The 19,149-nt window shown below is 50.7% G+C and overlaps 1 protein-coding gene across 2 annotated transcripts in view; it reads left to right on the top strand.

Moving 5' to 3' along the window:
* Positions 1-19,149, top strand: part of kcnn3 (potassium intermediate/small conductance calcium-activated channel, subfamily N, member 3) — an 84,940-nt gene that overhangs the window by 2,190 nt on the left and 63,601 nt on the right. Inside the window, exon 3 of one of the 2 annotated variants that reach the window (XM_069940542.1) lies at positions 3,380-3,438. The exons of the other annotated variant lie outside the window; for it this stretch is intronic. Within the exon in view, the coding sequence (XP_069796643.1) occupies positions 3,380-3,438 (59 nt within the window). The remainder of the gene's footprint in view (positions 1-3,379; positions 3,439-19,149) is intronic. 2 annotated transcript variants of the gene reach the window in all.

Below are 19,149 nucleotides of genomic sequence, written 5' to 3'. Positions count from 1 at the left end.
TGTGTGTGTTCAGGGCAAATCAGCCAGTCAGGATGAAATCACGGACACGGCCCAGAATCCACCCATACGGGGGATGATGTCAGGGGACAGGAGTGATCAACACTGCTCGCAAAATTATCGGGGGAGGGGGCGCGCCACAATGTTGAAATGCGGCGAGAAAGGTCGATGGCGTGTGAGGCAGGGAGGGTTTGGTCTGTTGAGTATATGGGTCACTACAACAATGTGGGCCTAAGGGCCCGTACTGAGCTCTAATGTTCTGTGGCAGTATTTGAACTATGAAGTACGTCAAGTTTATTGTTGTCCGATTGTACAAGTACAACCCGACAAAACAGCGTCCTCCAGTCCTCAACACACACACAACCAGACATAACACATGCACAGACAAACAATACACAGGCAGGACGAGTATTCATACATACAAATAAATAAATATTGTTTCGTGAATATGAGGGTCTCAGAGGGTCAGTGTGAGCAGGTCCTTTGGTTGTTCAGTGTTCTCACTGCCCATGGGAAGAAGCTGTTCCACAGCCTGGTGGTGCCGGCTCTGATGCTCCTGGATCTCTTCCCCGATGGGAGCAGCTGGAAGATGCTGTGTGTGGAGTGCGAAGGGGTGCTCAATGATTTTGCATACCCTCTTCAGGCAATGATTCCAGTAGATCACACCGATGGTGGGGAGGGAGGCCCCAGTGATCCTCTCTGCCACACTTATGGTCCTGTGGATTGACCTCTCTGAAGCAACCGTCCCGCATTGTGATGCAGCCCAGCCAGGACACTCTGGATAGAGTTCTTGGAGAAGGTTGATATGATGGCGGCTGGTAGTCTTGCCCACCTCAGTCTTCCCAGGAAGTGCAGTCGCTGTTGTGCCTTCCTGACAAGCGAGGAAATTTAGGGGAATAGAATATAAGAGCAGGGATGTCACCTGGAGTATTGTGGGCAGTTTTGGGTTCCTCATTTAAGAAAGAATGCACTGACATTGGAGAGGGTTCAGAGGAGATTCACAAGGATGGTTCCGGGAATGAAAGGGTTATCACATGAGGAGCGCCTTGGCCTGTACTTGTTGGAATTTAGGAAAATGAGGGGGGATCTCATTGAAACATTTTGAATGTTGAAAGGCTTGGACAGAGTAGGTGTAGAAGGATTTGTTTCCCACAGTGGGAAAGTCTAGGACAAGAGAGCACAACTTCAAGATTGAAGGCCGTCACTTTAGAACAGAGGTGCGGAGGAAATTCTCAGCCCCTTGCATCCTTCCCCATGCACTCAAAGCGAATCTGCATTCAGCAGCGAGGAGGGCGACTGTCTCCACTCCACCCCAGTCATCTCGGGGGATGAAGTGCATGGAGGGTGATGTTCTGTTGTACAGGAAGGATCTGACTGAGAGGACTCCAACCACCGCCTGCCAGGCCAGGGCCCGGTGTCTTTTTAGGAGCCCTGGCAATGAGACGTTCCACCAGATTATCTACAGGAGGGGCGACCAATTGGATGATTAGTTCCGAATTGCAACTCTCCCCACAGACCCTCAATGCTATAAAATCTGTTCCTATCACCCCCCCCCCCCCCCCACATGGATAACAAGTAAAACAGGAACGTCTGCACAACAGTGACTGATGTAAACATACACCGCTGGGGAAACTCAACAGGGTAGTTCATATAAAAGCCCCTGCGACCACAGGAAGAGCTACCCTGTCGCCCACACCCCCTTCCTCACCACCATTCCGGGCCCCAAACGACCCTTCCGAGTGAAGCAGCACCTTCATTTGTATATCTGCGGGAGTCAGCTACCGCATCTGGTGCTCCCATTGCGGCCTCCTCTACACCGGAGCGACCGGACGCAGACTGGCAGATCTCTTCATTGTCGCCACGTTGGCGACAGGGTGACGTGTTGGTCAAATGAAGGAGGAGCAGCACCTAATTTTCTGCCTGGGCCCTCTCAAACCGGCCGGCATTGACATCGGCTTCCCCGGTTTCTCCCCGGTCCCCCCTCTTCCCCAACCCTCGGTCTCCTTTCCTCCATCTCTCCACCCCCTTACCTCCCCATTCACAGAGCTGTCCCTCCTCCCCCTATTTGCTGCTGTGCCCTCCCTCCCTTATCCACCTATGACCTCCTGCCAGTGGGACCGTGCTCCTCCCCCCCCATCATTTTGTTCAGGCACCTGCCGACATTTTGCTCACACCTTGATGAAGGGCTCAGGCCCGAAACTGTATCGTTACCTTTGCTACTTAAAGTTCGCTGTGTGACCCGCTGAGTTTCTCCAGCGTCGGGTTTTTACTTAAAAGGATAACAAAAACTGTCCTGATTCTTTGATAAATTGAGTTTCATTTCTGTGATCTCATTAATAAAATATTTTCACTTAGTAGGAACAGGAGAGAAAGATCAAATATTAAAATGTTCTGAGAAATGAAAACATTGAAGGATCTCCCTGTGTCCGACTAGTGTCCTGCCCTGGCATCAGAACATCGTCCTGGTGAAACACTCTCTGGGCAGGTGTGAGAGATGCCCCCCTTTCCACTCAGTGATGGAGATCTCGGCTGGGGGATTTTGAGTGACCGTGTGTGGGATGGGACTGCGGTCTTGTGGACCAACTGGAAGCCTTGTGCCACGCACCTGATCTATTTAACTTGATTCAGGGACCTGAAACACTTCGCAGCTTGAGTCTGGAGCCATTTGCCATGATGCAGGTGATATGAAGGTCGGAGGGCTTGTGGAGAGTATATGGACAGGATGCAGCGTTGGGTGGAAAAGTGGGAGGTGGATCCAGAGAAGTGATGCATTTTGGAAAGTTGAGTACAGGATTAATGGTTAGATATTCAACAATGTGGAAGAGCAGAGGGTCCTCGGGGGCCACCTCTCAAGGCTGCCGCGCAGGTTGGTTAAGAATGTAATACTACATTTAGAGTGTAACATTCATGAACTTTTGGCAGACAGAGAGTTGCCACCTTGTCCAGTGCCCCTCACAGAAATCTGGTGGCCCTCCTAGTCAGTCTCCATTCTGAGTTCTGACCAGGCCTGAGCCTGCTTAGCTTCAGAGATCGGACAATCTCAGGCGTGTTCAGGCTATTAGGCAACACTGGGCTTCATTAGTTGGAGGAATTGAGTTGAGAGGTCACGTTGCACCTCTACACATCTCTGGTGAGGCCGCACTTGGAGCACTGTGTTCGGTTCTGGAGTTGGGGGTGTGGTCGCCTCATTACAGGAAGGATGTGGAAGCCGTGGAGAGAGGGAAGAGGAGATTCACCAGGATGTTGGGCTGGATTGGAAAATATGTCAAGGTTCGCAGAGCTGGGACTTTTCTCTTTGGAGTGAAGAAGGATGAGAGGAGACTTGATAGAGGGCTGCAAGATTCTGAGAAGCCTGGACCAGTGTCTTTTTTCCCCAGAGTAGCCAACACCAGAAGACATCTGCACAAAATGAAGGGAAGGAAGTTCAGGGAGACGTCAAGGGTAAGTGTATTTTACACTGAGAGTTATGGGTTTGCCGGAGTGGTAATGGAGGCTGAAACATGGATGAAAGAAAAAGAGAGGGTTATGGGGTAGGGAGGGTTTTTTTTATGGTAGGTGTATATGGGCCAGCACAACATCGAGGGCTGAAGGGCCTGCACTGTGCCATAGTGCTCTGTGTTTAATTGGACTGAGAGATTTGAGCAATCAGGTTGGAAAGTGAATGATACTGCAATCTTGTTGACTGGATTGAGAGACCACTTGCCAAGTTCCTGATCTATTATCTTTTGATTCAAGGACCTGATGTTCCAAAACACTTACAGCTGGTGTCTGGTGTCAGCGTGGGGAAACGGCAGCTGTTACGATGCTGTGGACTGGAGTAAGCTGACTTTGTGTCAAGTCCAGTTTATCATCGTCTGATTATACAAGTACAACCCGACGAAACAGCGTTCTCCGGTCCTCGGTGCAAAACATGCAGACACACAACAGACATAACACACACACAGACAAACGGTACACATGCAGAACAAGTATTCATAGATATACAAATAAATATTGTTTCGCGGATATAAGATTCTCGGAAGGTCAGTGCGAGCAGGTCCTTTGGTCGTTCAGTGTTCTCACTGCCCGTGGGAAGAAGCTGTTCCTCAGCCTGGTGGTGCTGGCTCTGATCCTCCTGTATCTCTTCCCCAACGGGAGCAGCCGGAAGATGCTGTGTGCAGGGTGGAAGGGGTCCTCAATGATTTTATGCACCTTCTTCAGTCAATAATCCTGGTCGATCACGCCGAAGGGAGACCCCAGTGATCCTCTCTGCTGGTCCTGTGGCGTGACCTCCAGTTCAATTCTCTGCAGCAACCGTACCGCACTGTGGTGCAGCCAGCCAGGACGCTCTTGATAGAGCTCTTGGAGAAAGTTGACATGATAGTGGTCAGTAGCCTTGCCCACTTCAGGAGATGTTGAGTGTCCACAATAGGTCACTAAGTGAACTCCAAGGATCTTGGTTCTCTTCTCTCTATCTACTACAGAGGTGTTGATGTGTAGTGGAGGGTGGCCGCTCCTGATCCTCCTGAAGCCCATGATCATCTCCTTCGTCCTGTCCACGTTGAGACTCAGGTTGTTACTCTTGTGCCACGTCACGAGATTCTCCACCTCCTCTATGTAGCGCGACTCATCACCAATGACTGTCGCTTCATCTGCAAACTTCATAGATCAGTCGTGGGTCAGTAACGTGGACAGGAGCAGGCTGAGCCCACAGCCCGGAGGTGTGCCAACGCTCAGCATGACGGCGCTCGGCCTTCTCCGACCATCCCAGACGGACTGAGAGATGACTGATTGATTTTGGCTGAGGAAGGGATTTTGATAGGCCCCTGTTGGCGTTTGCCGAAATCGGCCAAGAATGGTTTGGCTGCCGGGACACAGCCTGTCCTCGGCACTGCTCCCACCCAGACGTGCCCATTCCTTCTGTTGTGTCAGGAAGGGAAAAGCTTGGTGGGTTCATAAAAATAGTGAGTCTGGACACCGGCTGAATTCAGAAGTAATCTTTATCAGAACACATGTAAGGGATCACAACAGGAGCTGAGTAGGATGAAGCCTTGGGGCCTGGAAGGGAAGGGGGCTGGTCACCAACCACTGGTTGACCAACGTAACCACATCAATATGGGCTCCTGCAAGTCCTGGGTCCATCCGCCAATCAAGTCGTTCACCTGCCAATCAGCTGCGGGGCCTTGGTCCCGTCTATCAATTCGGGCTCCTGTCGGTCAGTGCTTACGTTTGTACACGGGCACTGGTCTGAGGTACGCCTCCTGCAGCAGAGCTCGGCTCGAGCAGCGTGGCTCATGGGAGCTTTACCTTTTAGTAAACGACTCTCCCTTCTCCTGCGTTATTCTGTATGGAGACCGGTTTTTTTAAAAGAACTGATTTTATTGATCTTTTTGGAGTTAACGGACTTTTCTCGGGGTCAGCAGGCGGCTTCTGTCAGGCAAAGTTTGATTTTTGAATTTTTGATGAATGTTTTCCTCTGCTCCAAAGGTGGGAGCCACAGGGCAGGGTGGCAAGGTCGGGGAGTGGGGGGTGGTCCCTAGGGCCCTAACACTAACAATGCCCAGCAATTGTGTACAGGTTAACAACCTAGTCACGTCGGATTTAATACTCCCAATACCGGCCACTGTTTATACAGACCGATCACAACTGAGAATGTTGTGCACACCTGACCAACATCTCCTCCAGCGCCGTCCAGAGTTCGCGACCTGGAGTGGAGCAGGGTTCATCTTAGGGCCGAAGAGTTGCTCCTCGTGGTGGTCTCTATAGTACAGGAAGCTGGAGGGTCCGGCCCAAGTAATCACTGGGTGATTAAAGGGCCCAGTGGTCAGGTGGGCACTAATGGGTGAGCGGAGTCCACCAGGTTCCAGACAGAGAGGCCACGTGACCCTCCACAACTCGTGAGACACCAGTCATACCCCTTAGCCGCTCCATCCACTGGAACTGGTCCCCCTTGATCCTGCCCTCTCCACAAGGTGACCTGCCCACGGAACTAGCCCCCTGATCTCACACGCACACACACACCACCTCTGGGAATCTGCCCCCTGTAATTGGGCAAAATGCTTTACCCCCCCCCCCCAACTCCACTCCTGTTGGGGTAATGATCCCATCCCTTGATCCCACCCTTCCTGTGGGAACGGAGACCCCCGCCGTTTGCCACCTCCATTCCCCAGCCTTCCCCACAGCCCCCACCATTCCCCATCCTTCCCCACAGCCCCCACCATTCCCCATCCTTTCCCTATGGCCCTCTTCTCTCTCCAAGACCTTTATCCTTCCCCGTGGCCCCCACCCTTCCCTGCAGCCCCCATCTTTTCCAGCCCCCACCTTTCCCCTTGGCTCCTCCCATTCATCACCTACCCCAAGACCTCCACCCTTTCCCCAAGACCCTCACCCTTTTCCCAAGACCCTCACCCTTTCCCCAAGACTCTCGCCCTTTCCCCAAGACCCTCACCCTTCCCCAAGACCTCCACCCTTCCCCACTCCCTTGGGAACATCAACCCCCTGACCCCACCCCGAATTATCCAGCCCTGGAACCCGGATTGTGTTTGGAACTGGCTGATGCTGACTCCCAGCAGTTAGGGCCTCCACCCCTGACTCGAAGACCCCCTCTCCATCCCGCCTCCACCCAGCAGCAAAAGCTCTTCCCCGGCCCCAGCTCAAGCTACAACGGGAGAGTCTTCAATCTGAGTTGCCACAGTGTTGTAAATATGTCTTTAAAAAATCAGTGCTAGGGGAGAAACGTTCTGGAACCCTGTTTACCTTTTGACAAGGATGGAAATCGCAGCCTTGATTGCTTTTCTGTACTACGTTACCATGACAACCACAACTATCAACTTGGCGGCTGCAACGGTTGCTCTGGGGCCCAGCTTGGATTCTTCAGTGAAGCGCTGCTTTGGGTAGGAGGATTTCCCCGCACCTGGACCTGGCGGAGATGCTGGCGCCACTGGGACTCAACACCCACCTCCCCACTCCCCCATCTGCAAATGGACGCTGGACTTCCTAATGGAGAGGCTGGCCAGGTCACAAGCCATCTCACCGAGCCCCTCGGGGGCACTGTACGCCTTGGCCCACTTCTGTTCACACCTCTGGCCCATGGCCACCTCACCTGGTCCAGCTCCAGCAGCATCATCCAGTTTGCAGTCGTCCGCCTCTTCAGTAACAACCGAGAGGAGGCGGAGAACCTCGTAATGTGGCATGGGAGCGTCAACCCGAGTCTCGACGTGGCCAAGGAGATGATCGTGGACTTCAGTTGGACCAGGAGCGCCCACCCTCCACTACAAGTCAACAATTCTGTTGTAGAGAGAACCAAGTTCCTTGGAGTTCACTGAACCAGTGACCTATCGTGGATACGCAACATCTCCTCGCTTGTCAGGAAGGCACAACCGTGATTGCACTTCCTGAGAAGACTTAAGTGGGCAAGGCTACCGGCTGCTGTCATGTCAACTTTCTACAAGAGCTCAATCCAGAGCATCCTGTCCAGCTGCATCACCATGTGGGACGGTCGCTGCAGAGAAATGGATCCACAGGACCATGAGTGTGGCAGAGAGGATCACTGGAGTCTCCCTCCCCCCCCCCATTAATGTGAACTTCTGAGATCGAAGAGGGCGCACAAAATCATCAAGGACCCCTTCCACCCTACACAGAGGATCTTTCAGCTGCTCCTGTTGGGGAAGAGATCCAGGAGGATCAGAGCCAGCACCACCAGACTTCTTCCCACGGGCAGTGAGAATGCTGAACGACCAAAGGAACTGCTCACATTGATCCCCCGAGACCCTCATATTCATGAAACAATATTTATTTATCTGTATGGATGAACACTTGTCCTGCATGTGTATTGTTTGTCTGTGTGTGTGTCTGCGTGTTTTACACTGAAGACCGGAGGACACTGCACTGTTTCATCGGGTTGTACTTGTACAATCGGATGATGTTAAACTTGATGGCGTTCAGAGAGAAGTTTCCCCAGCTGATTGGCCTTGGGATTGGGAGGTGGGTGGGGGGGTACCTGGAGGGAATGGGAGGGAAGTCTGTGCAAGAGTAGGTGGGCCACTGGAGTGGAGGTGTGACCTCCTGCCGTACACACCAGGGATGAGCTTGCATGAAAAGGAACAAACTGAACGCTTTACACGTGGCGTCATAGCTTTCTGATTGCCCGTCTCTGAGATGACCCTCACGATATAGGCCATTCAGCCCATCGAGTCCGCTCTGCCATTCCATCATGAGCTAATCCATTCTCCCACTCGGCCCCCTTCTCCCCATAATCCTTGATGCCCTGAAACCTATCAATCTCTGCCTTAAATACACCCAATGACCCAGCCTCCATGGCAGCAAATTCCAGAGGTTCTCCACTCACTGGAAATTCCTCTGCTTCTCTGTTCCAAGCAGGCGCCCTTCAATCCTTGAGTTGTGCCCTCTTGTCTTGGACTCTCCCACTACAGGAAACAACCTTTCCACATTGACTCTGTCCAGGCCTTTGAACATTAGAAATGCTTCTGTGCTTCAGAATTCCAAGGAGTTCCTGATATGCTAAATCCCTTCTTGCCACAAATCATTCTTGTGAATCTTCTCTGAACCCTCTCCAATGCCAGCACATCCTTTCTTAAATAAGGAGCCCAAAACTGTCCCCTGTTCTCCACGTGAGGCCTCACCAGTGCCTTATAAAGCCTCAACATCACATCCCTGCTCTTGTATCCTATCCCTTTACATACGGACGCCAAATCGCCTTCCCCTTCTTCACCACCGACTCAACCTGGAGGCCAATTTTTAGGGGACTCCCAAATCCCTCTGCACCTCGGAATTTAGAATTATCTCCCCATCCAAGTAATAGTCTGGTCTTTTATTCCTTCTACCAAAGTGCTTGGCCGAACACTTTCCAACATTGGATTTCATTGGCCACCTCTGCCCGTTCTCCTCATCTATCTCAGTCTCCCTGCAGCCCCTCCAATTCCTCCTCCCTACCTGCCCCTCCACCTATCTTTGTATCATCTGCAGACTTCAGCCACAAAGTCACATATTCCGCAATCTAAATCGTTAAACCTACATTGTAAAGCGAAATGGCCCCAACACCGAGCCCCGTGGAACACCACTACTGCTTGACCAGAATAGGATCCCTTTATACCCACAACTTGAAGACCTGGCAATAACAGCCAATGGCCTGAAATCCCTGCTGAAGGTCCCTCTGAGTGTGCGGGGCAGGAGTTCCTTTGGCTGCAGCTCAATGGACAAGTCCTGGTGACACTGACACACAAACACACACACACCATATACATACACACTCCCCCCATTCACACACACACCCCATTCACATACACACCCATTCACACACACACACCTACTCACACACACACAACCATTCACACACACACCCCATTCACACACACACCCACTCACACACACACCCATTCACACACCCACACCCATTCATACACACCCACACCTCCCATTCACACACTCCCCCCATTCACACACACACCCCATTCACATACACACCCATTCACACACACACACCTACTCACACACACACAACCATTCACACACACACCCCATTCACACACACACCCACTCACACACACACCCATTCACACACCCACACCCATTCATACACACCCACACCTCCCATTCACACACACCTCCCATTCACACACACACATACACACCTATTCACAAACATGCACACCCATTCACACACATTTTTTCTCGCTCTCACAAACACCCATTTACACACACACACCCCAATTCATACACCCCCTATTCACACACCCCCATTCACACACACTCACCCATTCTCTCTCTCTCACACACACCCCCATTCACACACACCCCCATTCACACACACCCCATTCACACACTCACACCCATTCTCTCTCTCTCTCTCTCTCACACACACATACACCCATTCACAACCCCCCCCCTCCCATTCTTACACACAGACACGTGCGCGCGTTGTCGTCTGCCCTGTGGAGAAATGTTTGCCTTTTTCCTGCAGCCTGATATCTCTCCCTTCCAAAGACAGGCAGGGGGAGTGAGTAAAGATATCTGGGTCTTCCCTTTCTGCAATATGGCTCTCTGCCTCTCGCTGAAGGCACTGACTTGACCCCCAGATGTCTGAACCTGGATTTTTTAAAAATCCAAATTTGCACTTAATTATTTGCAAAAGGAAAACCGTTCACAGAGCCTTCACACCCTTAGTGACGTATTAGTACACTTCCAGCACAACATTAGAATGTGGAGCATGACAGCACAGTACAGGCCCTTCAGCCCACAATGTATATTCATACCAAAAAAATCTAAACCCTTCGTACCTCATAACCCTCTATTTTACTTTCATTCATGTGTCTCTTAAACGCCTCTGATGTTCCAGCCTCCACCACCACGCCTGGCAAGGCATTCCAGGCAACTGCAGCGTAGCCCTGAACTTCCCTCCCCTCACTTTGTTCCAGCGCCCCCCTCAGAGACCTACAGCACCAGGATGTTGCCTGGATTAGAAGCTATGCACCCTCTCCACAGCTTCCACAATCTACCTGTACATTCATTTTCTACTTGGAGTAATCGGCCACTTGTCGTTACTCCCTGTTACGTAGTCAGGATCATGTGAACTATTTTGTAACCGTGTAAGAATACACCCTTCCCACTGCAGTGCACCACTATGGGGCGTATGTATATGTATATGTGTGTGAACAGTTTCCTGGGATGGTGGAAGGTATCAGTAAGTAAAATCTCTTCTGTTATCTGAATCTTGCGTCTCTTAAGTTATTGAAGAAGCCTCTCACACCAGATAGATAACACTCCCTCCCTCCACCTCACTGTTGAATGAGGGGCTTCCCCTTGGTCTCAGCCCCCTCAAAACCTGATAGCAGGAGGACTCTAGACTGTGGTCCTTCCCCGCAGCGTTGTCCGCACTGAGCCTCAGCACGCTCCCCGGAACATGCCAGGCAACAGCGTTCCCTCACTCAGTGCTGAAAGACCAAGAGGTTTCGGGGAGATGTGGAAATGGAAAATTTGGTCATCTAATTCCCCCCTCCCCCCCCGGATGCGAGACTCCTGCCTCTCCCCTATTTTCTCTTCCCACCGTAATGTCAAATCGTGACCTCCCCATGCTGGGCTGGAAGATACCAGGCAAGCTCTTTGCCCTCTTGGACGTGTACCCTGCTGCCCTCAGGAAATGTTAAACCAAGGTCCCCTGTCTCTTGAGTAATGCTCGCTTCTATTTTTAATGCATTGATAATTCGGCAGGCCATCCCAGTGGTTTTCACAGCAATGCTCTCAAACTAAAGTTGACAAGGAGTCTTGTGGAAGATATATTTGCAGGTGTCCAAAAGCTCAGCTAAAGAGCTAATGGTACAGGGCGTGGGGTCTGTGCCCTGTCTCTACTGCAACAAGCTGGCCAGGTCCATTCCATCCTGGCCCTTTCCCCAGACATTCACTGGGCACCTATCACCATACCCTTAATCCAGTGGCTTCTTGCGGTCCGGGCAGGTGAAGGCAAGTCTGCAATTGCCGGGGGGGAGATCGAGAGACTGGATGTCTTGGGGGAAACACGAAACGTTACAGGACAGAGCAGGCCCTTGGGTCCCGGATGTTGTGCCGACCTATATATTCCTACGAAAAAAAACCCCTCCCTACCTCATAGCCCTACATTTTTCCTTCATTGTAAGAATCTTTTAAATGTCCCTAATGTTCCAACCTCCACCCACACCCCATTCCAGGCCCCCACAACTCCGTGAGAAACATTTACTCCTGATGTCTCCCCTAAACTTTCCTCCCTTCACTTTGTACACATCCTCTGGTGTTTGCTATTCCCGCCCTGGGAAACAGGCACTGGCCGTCCACCCTATCTATCCCTCTCAGAATCTTGTAGACCCCTATGAAGTCTCCTCTCATCCTTCTTTGCTCCAATGAGAAAAGTCCCAGCTCTGCTCACCCTGCCTCATTCAACATATTTTCCGATCCAGGCCAGTCTCCTCTGGTGAGTCTCCTCTGCCCCCTCTCCACGGATTCCACATCCTTCCTGTAATGAGGTGACCAGAACTGAACACGATACTCTAAGAATGGTTTCACCAGAGATTTGTCGAGTTGCAATAGGACAATTCATCTGAATCTGATCTGATCTGTAAAGCAAAGATTCACCATCAGCAGAATTTGCCTGGTGCCCCTTACATCAGAGAGAGAGAGAGAAGCAAAAGAGGGTTCCCCCCCCACACCCCACCCTCAGAGTCACAGAGTGTCCGTGGATTCACCTCCAGTGCTCCCACAGCCACGCAGAGTTCCCGCACTGCCGATACGAACCTCCAATGCAACCCTCAACGCCCCCTTGCATCCTGGTACCTGGGTGCCCCTACAGCCAGTCTGAAGCCGGCCTCCAGTGGGCCGCAGCCTGTGTGGGTTCCTCGCCTCGTGGAAGGGAATAAGTGGTGGATCTGGGTAGTTGTGACAGTGGCTCGGAGTTTGCCCAGGTGAATGTGAGGCAGGGTGAATGTTGCCCAGGCAACAGGGAGGTTGTCAGGGAGAGGGTGGGATTGGTGGATGGGGAATGGGAGCAGCCTGTAGATTCTGCTCCCTATAGAAATTTGTACAGTAAAACCCTCAGTATCTGGCACCTATGGGGGATTGGTAGGTGCCGGATAAGTGTATTTTCCAGTTGCTTGAGACTTACTCTTACAATGCCGAACTAATACACCTACGTTAAGAATAAACAGTTTAAAGAAACAGAATTATTGTCATGAACAAGTGTTCAGCATCACAGGGCAGACATTCATATTATAAACCATCTTACAACATTACTATAAAAAGTAAAATTAATAGTGCATGAAATGTAAGGTGTCTGTGGTTTATTGATCATTCAGGAATCTGGTGGCAGAGGGGAAGAAGTCATCCTCGTGCTCGTCTTCAGGCTCCTGAACCATTCCCCCCCGCCCCCCACCCCCCCGATGGTAGTAGAGTGAAGAGGGCCTGGCCTGGGTGGTGGGGGTCTTTGAGAATAGAGACTGATTTTTTTAAGACACCGCCTCATGTCAATGTCTTCGATGGAGTGAAGTCTGGCGCCTGTGATGTTGTAGGCCGAGTTAACAGCCCTCTGGAATTTATTCTTGTCCTGAGAGTTGGCGCCTCCGTACCAGGCAGTGATGCAATCGGCCAGCATGCTCTCCACCTGTAGAAGTTTGCGAGAGTCTTTGGTGACAAACCGAATCTCTCAAACTTCTCCCAGAGTATAGCCGCTGGCCTTCAGGACAGATCCTTGGAGATGTTGACACCCAAGAATTTGAAGTTCTTGACCCTCTCCACTACTGAGCCTTCGACTGGGTCGTGTTCCCCTGACTGTTCCTAGACTGTACATAAACTGAACAAACTTCATTTGCATGAATATATAAACCTTAAAGTGTCTTACTTTATTTTCCAGTCACATTCTTTGGAAACATTTAACCGTCGCTGCATCTGCAGGTTCCTCCCCTTCCACAGAGCCGTCCGAAAGACAAACAATAGCATTACAGATAATTAAACCCCCCTCCCCCAAGATCACAGATAAAGCCTCTGACCAGGGTGACTCTTACTCAGCAGGGATAAGGAGACACTTGAAGGGAGTCGCCCCAGCGGCGAGCGGTATTGACTAGCTTGTCATCCTGGGTGACGCCATTCGCACAACTTTATTCAAACAGCTGCTATGAACAGAGCCCGACCAAGGCTCTCCACTGGCTGAATATTTCCTCCCATCTTCACCAAAGATTTTATGTGTTACTTCAATTTTACTTTTACAATTTTAAATCTTTTTTAACCTATTATATAATTTTTTTCAAATTCATTTTCCCCGATTTCTCTGCTGGTTGCTAGAGGCTACCGGTTGCTTTAATTCCAGATCCTGGGATTTTTTGCTGCATTACTGTGACTCCAACTCTGGGCTTAAACTGCGATGGGTGGTCATTCTCGGACAAACTCTTCCACCGCAGTTCAAGGGGGGGGCGGGTGAAGGAGGGGAACAGGACTGAGATGGCAAGATGGGTTTGGAGAGATTCTTGTTCGTCCTGGCACGGCTGGGGTTAAAATGTAATCTTCGTTCTCGATTTGCCAGTTCAGCATTTGAAGAGAATCATAAATTTAGAGCCCCTGCGCTGTGGAAATTGTTGTTTAAAGTGTTGCGTGAGAGGGAATCAGACCGAAATGTACTTCATTTCTCATTTGGCACTCGATGGCCTTCGCTGGGAAGCTAATTTGTTATTACTGGACTTTGATGTTGTCTCCAAGGCAACGGGAATAGCATGTTGGCTTGGAGAACAGTCCTTTTCACACACTCACTTTCACCATCTCACTCTCTCTTTCACTCACTCCCTCAATTTTTTTCCTCCACACCTGTTTTACTTCACTTCCCTCAACGATTATTCCAACACTCCTCAAGTCGAGCTCAAGTTTATTGTTGCCTGATGGCACAAGTACAACCCGATGAGACACCCGTCCTCGGTGCAAAACACGCAGACACACACCCAGACACAACACATGTACAGACAGACAATACACACGCAGGACAAGTATTCACAGATACAAATAAATAAATATTGTTTTGTGAATATGAGAGTCTCGGAGAGTCAGTGCGAGCAGTTCCTTTGGTGGTTCATTATTCTCACTGCCCATGGGAAGAAGCTGTTCCTCAGCCTGGTGGTGCTGGCTCTGATACTCCTGTATCTCTTCCCCGATAAGAGCAGCTGGAAGATGCTGTGCGGGGTGAGGAAGAGGTTCTCAATGATTTTGCACACCCTCTTCAGGCAATGTTCCCGGTAGATCATGTCAAAGTCGGGAGGGAGACTCCAGTGATTCTCTCTGCTGCTCTTATGGCCCTGTGGATTGACCTCCGATCCATTTCTCTGCAGCGACTGTTCCCACACTGTGATGCAACTGGACAGGATGCTCTGGATAGAGCTCCTGGAGAAGGTTGGCATGACGGTGGTCGGTAGCCTTGGTCGGTGCCAAGGGGGTGACATTCATGGGCATGGCCCCTCCTTGCAACGTGCTGTGGCCCCCATGTGCTAGCAGCCATCGCCCGCATCACTAGTGTGTGTAAACACCACGAGCGCCCAGTTTGACACACACTAGTGACTCTTCACGCAATAAATGCAGTGCTTTCGGCTGTTACGTCAGAGGGATGGAAATGGTCTGCGTCCTCTCAGCAAGCAGGCCATCGCCAGCAAACCCCCCCACCCCCCAAGCCGAGCGAGTTTACAAGTGTTGGATGGGTTACCCTAATGCCCTTTCTCCAACATCATTCTGGCTCAGGCCCTGCTGACAAGTGAGGATATGTGTTTAGTGTTGAAAGGCATGGACAGAGTCGACGTAGGGGGCACAACTTCAGGATTGAAGGGGATCCGCTCAGAACAGAGATGTGGAGGAATTTCTTCAGCCAGAGGGCGATGAATCTGTGGAATATGTGGCCACAGGCGGGTGTGGAGGCCGGGTCACTGGGTGTATTTAAGGTAGAAATTGATCGGTTCTTGATGAGCCAGGGCATCAAAAGTTATGGGGAGGAGGCCGGGCAATGGGGCTGAATGGGGAGAATGGAGTAGCTCATGGTTGAATGGCAGGCCAGACTCGATGCGCTGAATGGCCTACTTCTGATGCTGTGCGTGGTCTTAGCATGACCACGATAGGTCACAAGTTAAGTGGACTTCTAGGAACTGTCCTCTACAGTTATTGATGTGTGGAGGAGGGTGATACTACCTCTCTGTCATGTCTCTCATATCAATCCCCCACTCACCCCCCTTCCTTGCTGTTTTGGTGCATTCTCTCTCACTTTACATTTGCTTCCAGTTGCTTGCTCGTGTAGACTTGCGCTCTCGCGCTCTCACTCTCTCGCACTCTCACCCTCTCTCTTGTGCTCTCACTCTCTCACTCTCTCTCGCGCTCTCACTCTCTTGCACTCTTGCGTTCTCACTATCACTCTCTCGCGCTTTCACTCTCTCTATCTCTCTTGTGCTCTCACTATCTCCCGTGCTCCCTCACGTTCTCATTATCACTCTCTCTCATGTTCTCACTCTATCTCTTTCTCGCACTCTCTTGCGCTCTCATTCTCTCTATCTCTCTCTCTCCCTATCTGTCTTGCGCTCTCTCCTGCTCTCACTCTCTCTATCTCTCTCTCATTCTATCTCTCGTGCTCTCACTCTATCTCTCTTGCACGCACTCTCTCTCTCTCTCTCTCTCTCTCTCTCTCTCGTGCTCTCTCTCTCTCTCACACACACTCACACACACACACACACACACACACTTTGCCTATTTTGTTTCTGGAGGATCTGACACCGGTTCTATGTATCAATATTCAAGAATCCTTTATTGTCATGTGGTAAAATACGTAGTACTATTACATAAAATTTGCTTCAGTCTGCCGTAAAGATTTGCCATCAGCAGAAGTTGCCCGGCGTCCCTAATGGTCAGAGAAAGAGAACCCACAGAGAGTCCCCTCAGAGTCGCCGAGAGCCCGTGGATTCACCTCCAGCGCTCCAGCAATCGGCAACCCGAGCTCCAGATCCAAGTCAGCATCGATGTCACACTAGAATCTCTGCCCTAAAATACAACTCCCCACAAAACTTTCCTCCAGTTACTGCTGTTTGTTGTCCAAATCAATGCTCTGGATGATAATGTGGTAAATTGGATCAGCAAGTTTGCAGATGACACTAAGATTGGAGGTGTTGTGGACAACGAGGAAGGTTTTTAAAGCTTACAGAGGGATCTGGACCAGTTGGAAAAATGGGCTGTAAAATAGCAGATGGAATTTAATGCAGACAAGTGTGGGGTGCTGTATTTTGGAAGGACAAGCCAAGAAAGGACATACACGCTGAATGGTTGGGCCCTGAGTGCGGAAAAACAGAAGGACCTGTAAGTACATAATTCACTGAAAGTGGCGTCACAGGTGGACAGGGTCGTAAAGAGAGCTCTTGGCATATTGGCCTTCATAAATCAAAGTATTGAGTACAGGAGTTGGGATGTTATGTTAAAGTTGTGTAAGACATTGGATGAGGCCAAATTTGGAGAATTGTGTGCTGCTTTGGTCACCGAACTACAGGAAAGATATCAATAAGATGGAAAGAGTGCAGAGAAGATTCACTAGGATGTTGCCGGGACTTCAGGAATTGAGATACAGGGAAAGGTTAAATAAGGTTAGGACTTTATTCCCTGGAGCGTAGAAAATGAGGGGAGATTTGATAGAGGTATCTAAAATGATGAGGGGGATAGACAGAGTAAATGTAGATATGACTTTTGCACTGTGGGTGGGTGAGATACAGACCAGAGGGCATGGGTTAAGGGTGAATGGGGAAAAGTTTAGGGGGAACTTCTTCACAAAGTGAGTGGTGGGAGTGTGGAATGAACTGCCAGCTGAAGTGGTGAATGAGGACTCAATTTTAACATTTAAGAAGAATTTGGACAGGTACGTGGATGGGAGGGGAATGGACTAGATGCAGGTCAGTGGAACTAGGAAAAAAATGGTTGGGCACAGACTAGAAGGGCTGAAGGGCCTGTTTCTGTGCTTTAATTGTTCTATGATTCTATAACAGGCACATGGATTCAAGAAAAATAGAGGTTTACTGGTGTCTGGAAGGGAAGGCCTAGTTTGTTGATCAGGGTTATATAGGTCCACACAACATCGTAGGCTGAAGGGCCTGGAATGTTCTATGTTCACACATCCACCACTCTCTTGGCAAGAAAGATGCCCCTTGGATCCCTATCAAATACCTCCCTCTCTCCCGAAATTTGTGCCATCTTCTTCCCTGGGAAAGATGAGGACCATTCATCTTATCTACTCCGGCACCTCTGTAAGGTAGCCGGACGGTGGAAGGAGAGATGGTAAACGTTCTGATGACCCGCCATCGAAAGTGATACACAGAGAAAAGTCATTGGCTCAAGAGGCAGGGAAAGTGAGGAGGGCAATGCACGCCACATGGTGAGTTCACAGGCAATTATGCCTCTTTATCCGCCCAATGTTTTCCTCGTGTTTTGCATCTGAATTACGGGCTGGCGGAAAGGGTGGGAGCAGAACCGGCTAGTGCTGCTACCAAGCGAGCTTTCCCTCTTTGCTGCCCGAACAGGTTACTGTAGAAGGATGCACAGTTACCGAGGAGGGGTCATGGTTACCGTAGAGAGTAGCACAGTTACCGTGGAGGGGGGCACAGTTACCATGGGGGGGCGGCATGGTTACCGTAGAGGGCAGCATGGTTACCATAGAGGGCAGCACTGTTACCGTAGAGAGTAGCACGGTTACCGTGGAGGGGGGCACAGTTACCATGGGGGGTCGGCATGGTTACCGTAGAGGGGTGCACAGTTACCGTAGAGGGGGGCACAGTCACCATGGAGAGGAACATGGTTACCATAGAAGGTGACACAGTTACAGTGGAGGGGGTCACGGTTACCGTAGAGGGGACACGGTTACCATAGAGGGATCACAGTTACTGTAGAGGGCAGCAAGTTTACCGTGGAGGGCAGTATGGTTACCATAGAGGTGTCAGGGTTACTGTAGAGGGCAGCACGTTTACTGTGGGTGGCAGCAGGGTTACCGTAGAGGGCAGCACAGTTACCATAGAGGGATCACGGTTACCGTAGAGGCAGCAAGTTTACCGTGGAGGGCAATAGGGTTACCATAGAGGGCAGCATGGTTATCATAGAGGGGTCAGGGTTACCATGGAGGGCAGCACGTTTACCATGTGTGGCAGCAGGGTTACCGTAGAGGGCAGCACGGATACCATAGAGGGGTCACGGTTACCATGGAGGGCTGCACGTTTACTGTGGGGGACACAGGGTTACCATAGAGGGCAGCACGGTTACCATAGAGGGGTCACGGTTACCATGGAGGGCTGCACATTTACTGTGGGGGACACAGGGTTACCATAGAGGGCAGCACGGTTACCATAGAGAGGTCACGGTTACCTTAGAGGGCAGCACACTTACCGTGGAGGGCAGCAGGGTTTCCGTAGAGGGCGGCACAGTTACCACAGAGGGGGGCACGGTTACCGTAGCAGTCTGTGCAATGCCAGTGCAGCGCCAACGCCCCAGGTTCAAATCCTGCGCTGTGTGTAAGGTGTTTGTACGTTCTTCCCAGGTCTGTGTGGGTTTCCTGCCACCCTCCATGAGCCTTACATTTCTAGGTTCATTGGGTGTATGTGGGCGGCACGGGCTTATTGGCCAGAAGGGGTTGTTACTGTACTATATGTC

Source organism: Narcine bancroftii, chromosome 5 (assembly GCF_036971445.1).
Source record: "Narcine bancroftii isolate sNarBan1 chromosome 5, sNarBan1.hap1, whole genome shotgun sequence".
Taxonomy (NCBI): Eukaryota; Metazoa; Chordata; class Chondrichthyes; order Torpediniformes; family Narcinidae; genus Narcine; species Narcine bancroftii.
Note: the sequence above shows the minus strand (reverse complement) of the source record. Positions and strands in the feature narration are given on the sequence as shown.